The sequence below is a fragment of the Seriola lalandi genome, unplaced genomic scaffold (genome assembly GCF_002814215.2).
Source record: "Seriola lalandi dorsalis isolate HSWRI2012SDOR001 ecotype SW California unplaced genomic scaffold, Sedor1 jcf7180002054520, whole genome shotgun sequence".
NCBI classification, from domain to species: Eukaryota; Metazoa; Chordata; class Actinopteri; order Carangiformes; family Carangidae; genus Seriola; species Seriola lalandi.
The window spans coordinates 1,037,633-1,048,361 of NW_019525073.1; the positions used below are offsets into that span (position 1 = coordinate 1,037,633).

Below are 10,729 nucleotides of genomic sequence, written 5' to 3' on the forward strand. Positions count from 1 at the left end.
GGGACTTCCTCGGTCTATCTGCGGTCATACGATCCTGTCAACGTGGATCCATAAATGAATAGTGGGCTCGATGGCCACACCATGCAAGACCTGTCCCTGATTGGTTCGGTGCACAGCAGCAATAAACACTGTTAGGGTATATATAATGCGGCAAGGTGTGAGAGTTCCTAGAAACTAGAAACCCCAGAGATAATAAGGAAGAGCTGCTTTTAACCGTCAGTTTAACATTCGTATTCTGCTTTTTTTTTTTAATTTATTTGTACGGATTTGAGGATGAGGACGCAGATCCAAAAAGTTCCTCAGATAGTTGAGCTGCTGAAGAAGAAGTCTGTAGGGCTGCAGCACTTCAAACCAACATCCTCAGTGTGCGTCCTGGAGGAGAAGGATGCTGTGGAGGCTGCGCCGTGCCCTCACGCTGCCTCCAGAGCGCACAGCCTGGACGCGATCCCGGGACCCACCAACTGGCCGCTGGTCGGCAGTCTGGTTGAACTCCTGCGGAAAGGAGGTCTGACAAGACAACACGAGGCACTGGTACAGTAGCCTATTATTATACACTTCTTCTGTTTGTTTGTTTTTTCTTCTAGCGTAATACAACCTATTTTCCAGTCAATACATCAACAAAAAGAATAAACAAAATGTGTTTCATCTGATTTTTTTTTTTTTTTGACAAATTAATGACTACTTAAATTTTGTTTTAGGTTGATTACCACAAGAAATTCGGCAAGATTTTCCGGATGAAGCTGGGCTCTTTTGAGTCGGTGCACATTGGCGCACCTTGCTTGCTTGAGGCGCTCTATAGGAAGGAGGGAAGTTACCCTCAGAGACTGGAGATCAAACCCTGGAAAGCATACAGAGACCTGAGGGACGAGGCGTATGGGCTCCTCATCCTGTAAGTAGGCTGTCGATTCCCGTATTGATACCTGACATAACCATAATCACCAGGACGTAGTTTGAGGTGGAAGTAGGGACACAAATGTTTCATATTGAAGCCCATTGAAGAGGGTGTCCAAACTGTTGATTTGCAGGGAGGGGAAAGACTGGCAGAGAGTGAGGAGCGCTTTTCAGCAGAAACTCATGAAACCGACCGAGGTGGTGAAGCTTGATGGCAAAATAAACGAGGTAAGATTCTTATAATATTTTACATACATTTGATCTTGAGCTTATTGATGATTGGCGGCTGACACCCTCTGTTTGTAAAAACAGGTGTTGGTGGATTTCGTTGCCAGAATTGGAAATATAAACGCCAATGGGAAGATTGAGGACTTGTACTTCGAGCTGAATAAATGGTCGTTTGAGAGTAAGTTCAGCTGATTTTGCTCGGTTACTCGTCAAAGCTACAACTACAGACGATTTTCTACAACCGATTAATTATTTTCTCAATGATCATTTGGTCATCATGGTTATCACAACTTGCTTAAGTGTCATTTTAAATGTCTTATTTTGTGTGACCCAAAAATCCCAAATTATTTAATTTACCATCACAAACAGACAAACCTGGAGCTATAGTGAATGTTTACTTAAAATATGACTCAAACGATTATCAAAACAGTTGCCACTAATCATTTCAGCTTATCTATCCATTATTTAGCTGTATGCTACAATAACTGCTTTATTATAATATAATATTCTTAAGTGTATAGTTTACACTATATCTATTCTTTATCCACTAATATGTCTATACTAAATTGAAAATGAAATCACTGTCTTCAGATTCTGTTATTGTTAAATGCCTTTCTGAACCGCTCCATACATTTAACTCAGGTTCTGAATCACACTCTTTGCTCTCCTTTGTCGTACAGCCATCTGTCTCGTCCTCTACGACAAGAGATTCGGTCTGCTGCAAGAGAAAGTCAACGAGGAAGCCATGAACTTCATCACAGCTGTGAAAACAGTGAGTACACTTGTTGTTATTCCTCTCACAGTAGCAGCGTGTGCTGTAGGAGAGGACACTGGAGATGATCTGTGAGACACCGAGACTGTAGTTCATCAGGTTCATCTCAAGCCGAGGTCAGCTGAACTGCAGCCGGTGATGCAGCAGTTCAGCGGGATTTACTGGGGCAAACCAATATCATCCACAGTCAGGAGATGATAAGCGAAGGCTCACAAAGGTCTCACGGGGCAGTGGGTTTAAGAAAAAAGCAGAAAGAAAAGATTGAATCAAAGATTTTCCGAGAGGGTGAGGTTGATTACATTTAACTGCTAATCCTTTTTCTCTCTTGTTCTGTATGCTTTGTGTGTCTCTCTCTCTCTAGATGATGAGCACATTTGGCATGATGATGGTCACACCAGTGGAGCTCCACAAGAGCCTCAACACCAAAACATGGCAGGACCACACCGCAGCATGGGACCGCATCTTCAGCACAGGTACAAACAGAGACACAAGTTTATACTACACCACTAAATGACACCAAGGAGTTAAGGATAGAGAAATTACATGGCGTAAGAGTTTAAAGCAAAACATGTTTGATGTTTGATACTGATAACACGTGAACTCCAAAAAAAATGGTGCGTTACTCATATGGCATTCGGTGATGCCAGGCTGATCTGAGCTCACTTCCAGTCAGACCATAGATAGGAACGCACAGAGGGCGGGCAGGAGTGAGATTTAAACCAGGTGCTTCAGTGTTTTGTGTACTTGGCACTCTGGGTAGATGTCAGCCAGAGTTGTAGTAAACCGCATGACCTAAGAGGGAGAAATCTGCCAAATATTTGTAGTAGCACGAGGTGGGGGTGAGACATCAAGGGATTAGAAGATGATGCTGGTTGTGCTGTTTACTCGGCTGAAGCTGCTCACAGCCTCTCACAAACATACACACATAAACACACACTTTCCCAACACTTGGTGGCAGAAAGTGCATGTAGAAACTGGGAGTGTGAGGTGAGGTAGTTTTTTTTATAATTTGTTTAGTTTATTTTTAGCTGCAGCATACTGTCAGTCAGTCATTTAGTCAGTTTAGTTCGTTTGAGTGTGTCATGTGATTTATGTGATGCTCAGGCCTTATAAGCTTATGACTCACATAAACAGTCAGAGATCAGACGAGCGCAACTGGGACAGCAGTACCAAAATAGAGAGGCATGAACGGTGACTTACAGTCTCACACGATCCACATCATATGGATAACGTGTCATGTAAGGACAAACACTAGACCTACGCTTTTAACAGCAGAAATTTAATTTCACACAATGTGAATACCTCAGGAACACCTCGAGGGAATGTCTCTGAACTTGGCAGACGTTCACTTAGACTCAAAGATGAACTGATTACAATTTGGTGGACAAAGGTCAAAGGTTATAGGTCAGGGTGACTAATTATGACAAAATATAATACCTAGAAAAAGGAGCAGTGATCATTACTTGAAAGTAGACAAGAGGAACAAAACTGATACACACCGAATACTGCATAGACGGTTGAGTAGCATAGAACTTAATATGAATGACTTTTGTAAAGATGTCCATAAAGATGATTTATTAATTTTAGTAATGGAAGTAATATTTAGTCTACGTTATGTAAACAGAACTAATATGACCCAAATTACCATGTACCAAACCTGTGACTTCGGTTAAAGGAAATCAGTATGTTTACATCTTTACTGCTTTGTGGTCCCTCAGCCAAAGTCTACATCGACAAGAAGTTGAAGAGGAACGCAGTCAGAGCTCCTGATGATTTGATCGGTGACATCTTACACCACAGCTGCCTTTCAAAAAAGGAACTGTACGCAGCCATCACAGAACTGCAGATCGGAGGAGTAGAGACGGTGAGTGATATTTTGTACCACAAAGTAATATGTTTCATTCAAAGCCATAGTTCCACATTTATGGAAAATTGGCTTATTTACCTTTAATGCCGTTCTCTTATCTGTTCATTCAATATGATGCTATAGCCAGAAGCCAGTTAGCTTAGCATAAAACAGCTAGCCTGGCTCTGTCCAAATAGTTAACTAATTATTTCTTAGTTGTTTAATCTGTACAAACAACGAAAAGTTAAAATTTTATTAGAAAGCTTTAACTTTGGACAGAGCTAAGCTAGCCGTTTCCCCTCCTTTGCAGTCTTTATGCTAAGCTAAGCTAACAGCTGCGGACTGTTATACTTAACGGAGTGGTATCAATCTTGTCATCTAACTTTTGGCAAGAAAGCAATATTTCCCCAAAATGTCAAACTCTTGTTTTAAAGTTATTTCTGCCTATTCCAACTTTAGATTTAATGCTCTCAAAGAAAAACGACATGATCACATAGCTGAAGCGCACCACCTCTCAGCTCTGAACACGAGTTAACCTTTTAAATGTTTTACCTTTCGCCTATTTTCCTTCAAGTGGGGAAAGAAAAAAAACTTTTCAACCTCTAAAACAAACAGGTGTCGAAAGTTACAGTGTTTCAGAAGTGGAAAATTAATGTGGTGTGGATGTAACTGAGGAGCCTTTGAGGAACCCCAAACATTCCTCAGCTCCTTTTCAGGACCCCACTGAGGAATGTACTTAGAGTAGCTGCCTCACTAAGTGACATTTCCTCTCTGCCTCCTTCTCTCTCTCTCTCTCTCTCTCTCTGTTTATGTTTCTCAGACCGCGAACAGTATGCTGTGGGCTATTTTCAACCTGTCACGTAACCCTGGCGCCCAGAGGAAGCTGCTGGAGGAGATTAGAGAGGTGGTGCCTCCTGACCAGGACCCCTGTGGAGAGCACATCAAGAGCATGCCCTACCTCAAGGCCTGCCTCAAAGAGTCTATGAGGTACAGTACAACAGAGTCATGATTGAAAAACAAAACACCTACAGAGAGCTCCTGGCTACTACTACAGGGGGTGGGGGTTCACGTCGCAGGTAACACATGGGCTGTATGCAGCCTAAAAGGAATACCTGCAGACACTACTCAGGGCCACATAAAAGTTTGGGCCGACTTATTATTATTATTATTATTATTATTATTATTATTTAGAATTACTCAATTAACAATACATAAGCATTTCCTTGGTATACAACCATTATTATGAAAAGTAGAATAATCAATTTTGCCTAAGGCCCATTTTTTTTATTTGCTAGATTGTTTTCATGTATATAAATACAGGAAATGAACAGCAAATATATACAGCGCATGATCAAGTTAAAGATGCTTGTAGCTGTACATGACATGACACATAACATCTACTGACAAATTGAATTTATGTAAACAGTCAGCAGCTTCAAATCAGACTCAGTGGCTGCATCACGATTTCACCCAGTACCACGGAGATTAAGAGGGAAAACTGACACACATGACTGACTCAAAAACAAGCTTCATGAGATATGGTGGCATGACCAGCAACAACCAGTGGTCCCAGCTTAAAATGTACTTTGTGGTCACGTTCGGATCACTTCCTACCCCCTATACAGTCTGCTCTCTCTCTTCTTCTTGTGCAATCACACGTTGTCTAACATGTTATTTAAGGTTAATGCCATAACCACATCATCCAGGGAATGTATTTGACCTCCGACTGGAGATTATATCTCACTTCATCTTGCGCTGTGAAAAACACTGGAATGTGTTTAGCTCCCACTAAACAGCTTAAACATGTGTGTCATGCCATACTATAGCTTCACCGAGTCCATATTCACATGTGCTTTTTTCATATTTTTACAGGTTATCGCCATCAGTTCCCTTCACCAGCAGGACCCTGGACAAAGACACTGTGTTGGGAGATTATGCCATTCCCAAAGGAGTAAGTGGCTTAGTTCTTGGTTACCACACAACTGACACGAGCAGATTACTTTCTTGTATTAAATTACATTTTACTGATTGAAGACTGTTGAAGACTGTTACTGATTCAATTTTTCTTTCCTCCATTTACAGACTGTTTTAATGATAAACACCCATGCACTGGGCTCCAATGAGGAGTACTTCGACGATGGGAAGCAGTTCAAGCCTGAGCGCTGGCTGCGAGAGAATAGCACCATCAACCCCTTTGCCCACGTTCCCTTCGGCATCGGAAAGAGGATGTGCATCGGCCGGCGACTGGCAGAGCTGCAGCTGCAGCTGGCCATGTGCTGGGTAAGATAAGACGAGTTCAGTTCAGCTGTTTATAGACACAGTCAAATGGGACTCCGTTTTTTTTTTTTTTATCTCATGAGAATCTTGAAAAGTGAATCAATATAATCAGTACACTTCTGCTTCTCTTGCAGTTGGTCAGAGACTATGAGATTGTGGCAACAGACAATGAGCCACTCGATGTGATCCACTCAGGACTGCTGGTTCCCAACAGAGAACTGCCGGTCGCCTTCATCAGGAGATGAGGTAAGAGGAAAGGTTGGATCTCCAGTAAGCAAACGGCTCAAAGCCAAGAAAAAATCTGACCAGTTTTGTGCTAAGCTACACTTACTGGCTGCTAGCTGTATATCGTACAGACATGAGACAAAATGTTGAGCTATTCCCTTGAGTCTGATATTTCTTTCTTAGGTTTACTCTAAAGTTCAATCACTCACTGTAACTACAGACACTGTACATTCACACTAATTAATTATTTCTTCTTTCCCTGCCCTCTCAGGCTCCATATTCAACTCTTCTGGACATAGTGACAGAAAGATGATACCTCTGTTTCCATGGCCCTGATGGTCCAGTGACTCCCTGTATTGCTGCTGTGTAAATAGAAGAAAAAGACAAAACAATGATTATACATGTAATCGTACCATAAATACCTCAAACTTATTTAAAACTATTACTTATGACTGTTAATGACTGACCAAAATACCAGTTGTTATGTACAAATTGAATGTTGTACCAAGGCAGCTGTCCTCAAATCTTTATGTAATGTCCTCATCTCAGACATGTGTATGTAGATGTCAAACTGTTCATGCTTTTCCTTGTTTAATAACTTATGCACACACACACACACACACACACACACACACACACACACACACACACACACATATATATATATATATATATATATATAGGTCACGCATATGTTTGTTTTTCATTGTGTATATAAAGTGCTATTATAATATTGTAATAATGTACATTGTTTTATGTAGAGACATATTTTATTCACTGAAATAAATACATTAACAAATGTATTAAAGACACACAGCCTGTGTTTATTTTTCAAACTGGGTGCATTGCTAAGTCTTGGTATTAAAGTCTTTGGGTGATTTGAGCTTTCCGTGGAGTTTTTACAGCTCAAGAAATGGAGCTAAATAAATATTGAAAAGCTTAGTTTAGCACGTAAACAAGCTGCTTTATTTAGAATTTGGCTAAATACTGGATTCAGATCATTATACGTTGATTCAAGCTTCAGGCTTAATAGTCTTTCTTCTCAGACTGTTTAATTTGAGGGATTTTAAAGGCCTGAAAAATATCCAGTATTTGACAAGAAACAAGACTAACAGACTGCAGGCACAGTAGTGGCTCAGTGAGGCTCTACTTATTGTGAGCATGTTAGCATTTACATCAAGGCACAGCAATGCCTTGAGGTAAATGCTAACATGCTCACAATAACAGTGCTATCATACTGATGTAAAACAGGTATAATGACCATGTTCACCATCTCAGTTTAGTCCATTGGAAAACTAATATGTGCTAATTAGCACTAAACACAAGCTACAGTAGAGGCTGAGGGGAATGTCTTTATTTTTGCAGGTCTTGACTGTCTACTGACATCTCACAACCCTTTGACTTGATTATGGCGCAAGAGGAAAGTTTAAGGGGTTCGCCAGAGTCCATAGGTTTTATTCTCTGGGAACCTTGAATGTCTAAAAATATATATTTATTCAATCCATCCAGTAGTTAAGATAATTCTATGTGAATCAAAGTGGTGGACTGACTGACCAACAGAGAAGTATAGGGAACTATAAATATAATCCCTTTAATCATCTCCATTAAAAACTTGCCATCCTATCGAGACTATTTGTGTCTATAAATCTAATTTTCTTAAAACAGGTAAAAAAAAAATTCCAGTTCTCCAAGATAAGCAACAAAAGTCTATTCGAGAGGCGCATTGCAAGTCCTTTTCCTTTTTATTAAAATGCTGAGATGTAAGTGGTATCATGAAGTGTTGAGGTGCAGTCTGAGCAGATGGGTCCTCAGCCTGTGGTGGTTTATTTACACAGGAAACAAGAATAAATATTGTCAATGCAGCCACTTTCACTTATTTTAAGAACAGAAGACGTTAAGGACTGATTTTTGCAGTGATCTTCTGACTCCAGATAGGCTGGAAACCACAAGTGTAGGTGATGAATTACCTGCAACCTGCAGCATATTTTGATCTATCAGGTGGAAACACTGGAACTCTAGTTACTGAAAAGCAGAGACATTATGTTTCATTAATGCACATGGAAAATATGTGAATAGATCAGGCTGTTTTTGTTTCTATTTAAAGCAAGTGGCTGCACAAATGAGTGCGTGAATTGCATAAGCCAAGTATATTTATAGACACAACTGCTAATGAGAACAAAGTTGAGTTTCCTGTCAACAGTGAAGCATCTGTACTTATATTGGAACTGAAGATCAGACTCATGACCCCGGGTTAACAAGATCACTTCTCGAAAAGCTGAGCTACACTGTAGAGCCACTGTGTAGTTTCTCACTGTGACGTTCAATCAGTATGATGAAGGGGAAAAGATAAGAGAGAAAGGATATGGTATCTTGATAAGAGACAGCTACATATGACTCACAGTGTGGTGGTTACAAAGTGTAACTATGTAAATGTTTTGGTAATGAAATCTGCAGTCAACACACGCAACATATTCATATCTGATGAATGCAAATAAGAAATACAGAGATAGTGTTCATGGACACAAGTAAAAAAAAAAACAGCCTCTGTAACACTGTATTTAGTTATAAACCTTATCTAATCTTTCACCCTTGATTCATATTCAGTATGTGTTAATAATAATGTGTAAATAAAAAGTGACCAATTATTTCAACCTAATCCTACAATCTTAAAATCATGTTACACAATGTAATTTTCTACTGTTACTGTATGTTGAGATTAATGGGATTGGTTTGGTTAAGAAAGTGATTTATGAAGTGAAGAGCTTGTACTTAGAGCCTAATATATTTGGATGAAAATTATACCCAAAATAAACCCTAAAGAAGGAAGCAGGAATAGAAACAGAAAGGAAGATTGTGAAAGCAAGTAGTCAGTGAATTTCAGCATCCAAACAACTCTCTCTGCTCCTGTATAATTCCATTCATATGGAAACTCCTTGAATCCTCAAAGTAAAGGCTGGTAATTATTTGTTCATCATTCAGGTATTATGGGAGGCTTTGCTCCTCATATAATCTGAATTGTATGTTTGTTTGTAGACAAATTTTATGTTTTGCAGGTTTAGCTCACCTGTTATATTCTGATTTAAGTCTCAAGGTCTCTAGCTTAGCCTACAACCACAGAATGGTTCCCAACCGTTTTTGACTTGTGTCTCCTTATTAAAAAAAAAAATCTGCACCACGCTGGGGCCCTTTCTCACATTATTAGTTGTCACGAGAGATTGATGATTTTCCCCTCAAACTTCTCACATGGTTTCGTTTAAATAACTCTTAGGAGGTAAAGAGGTAAAACTCTTTGATGTTTCACAAAAACTGTTAAGATTTGTGAATAGTCGAATAAAAAGATTTGTGCAGATTTGTGAAGCAGAAGTATTTTCTTCCATGTGCCATTATTATTATAGCATGACCCATTACATTTACCTTGTGACTTAAATACCAAACAGTGTACTTTTCGTTGCTGATAATATGTCTATACTTTTACATATATCTGTACTTTTACTTCAGTACAATTTAAATGCAGGACTTTTTCCTATAATTAAATAAATTTACTCAGCGGTTCTTTTACTTTTATTTAAATAAAGCAACTGACAACTTCTCCCACCACTGCTCAGCAGTTGACCTCAAACTAAAGGACAAGGTCTCCACCTCTGAGGACAACAGTGTGCACATTTAAGACAGAGAAGATCGACCACTTCTCTTCATTTGTTGTCCTGACATCCCCTCCCTAGCAGTTACACAATTCACACCTTGATTCATGCGACTCTCACGATTCTCTTATGACTCACATGTGACCCAAAGACTCACGTGTGACCTCAGGTGACATCATCACATGATGGGGTTAAAATGCCTCTTACATTCAAGTCCATGAGGCCTCACCAGTCAGGAGAAGTGATAAAGCCTCTATAATGAAAGGCGAAACACATAAATTTGTTGTTTACTTAACTCATGGGGTAAAACTTACAATAAGTGCATTAAACTAACAAAGGAAAATGGGGGTGAGTTTAGTTCATGGTTTGATTCGCTGAGGTTTTTTTTCAATGCAACTACTTTATACGATATAAGTTGTCCACATGAAACCTGCAAACAGCTAGATCTATAGGAAGAGAAAATCCTTCTTCCATTATTTTTCAGAAATGTACAATCTGTACAATTACCTGCCTTGAAAATAAACCAAGCTAAGTTGGGAGGTAACAGGAAGGTAAGGCCCTAGTGAGGATCGAACTCACGACCCCTGGTTTACAAGACCAGTGCTCTAACCACTGAGCTATAGAGCCACTGTTATAACACATCCTGTCAGCAAATCAGTCTGATGAAAGAGTAAGAGGTGAGACACTCTAGTCAAGTTGTAGTATCTTCCTAGCATGACAATATGGCAAGAGAAATTATTTTATATATTAGAGTCCAGGTTATGAAAAAATACAATAATCTAATTAAATAACATTACTGAAATATTGTTTGAAATATTACATTAATGTGTAAAGTACGGAAAGTGACTG

The 10,729-nt window shown here is 39.4% G+C and overlaps 1 protein-coding gene and 1 non-coding gene across 2 annotated transcripts; one reads left to right on the top strand and one right to left on the bottom strand.

Moving 5' to 3' along the window:
* Positions 1-95: 95 nt before the first annotated feature.
* On the top strand, positions 96-7,122 carry cyp24a1 (cytochrome P450, family 24, subfamily A, polypeptide 1). The gene is made up of 12 exons (XM_023414044.2): positions 96-531; positions 699-889; positions 1,026-1,119; positions 1,204-1,297; positions 1,800-1,891; positions 2,253-2,364; positions 3,610-3,755; positions 4,558-4,724; positions 5,610-5,688; positions 5,820-6,017; positions 6,149-6,260; positions 6,511-7,122. The coding sequence occupies exons 1-11, from the start codon at positions 274-276 to the stop codon at positions 6,257-6,259; spliced, it is 1,542 nt and encodes a 513-aa protein (XP_023269812.1). The 5' UTR covers positions 96-273; the 3' UTR covers position 6,260; positions 6,511-7,122.
* A 3,312-nt stretch (positions 7,123-10,434) lies between these two features.
* trnat-ugu (transfer RNA threonine (anticodon UGU)) lies at positions 10,435-10,507 on the bottom strand. The gene has a single exon. It is a non-coding gene; the product is annotated as a tRNA-Thr (tRNA).
* Between the last annotated feature and the right edge of the window lie 222 nt (positions 10,508-10,729).

Coding starts and splice junctions, on each gene's coding strand:
- cyp24a1 (XM_023414044.2), top strand. CDS start 274: ATGAGGACGCAGATCCAAAAAGTTCCTCAGATAGTTGAGCTGCTGAAG. Junction 890..1,025: donor GCGTATGGGCTCCTCATCCT/GTAAGTAGGCTG, acceptor GTTGATTTGCAG/GGAGGGGAAAGACTGGCAGA. Junction 2,365..3,609: donor GGACCGCATCTTCAGCACAG/GTACAAACAGAG, acceptor GTGGTCCCTCAG/CCAAAGTCTACATCGACAAG.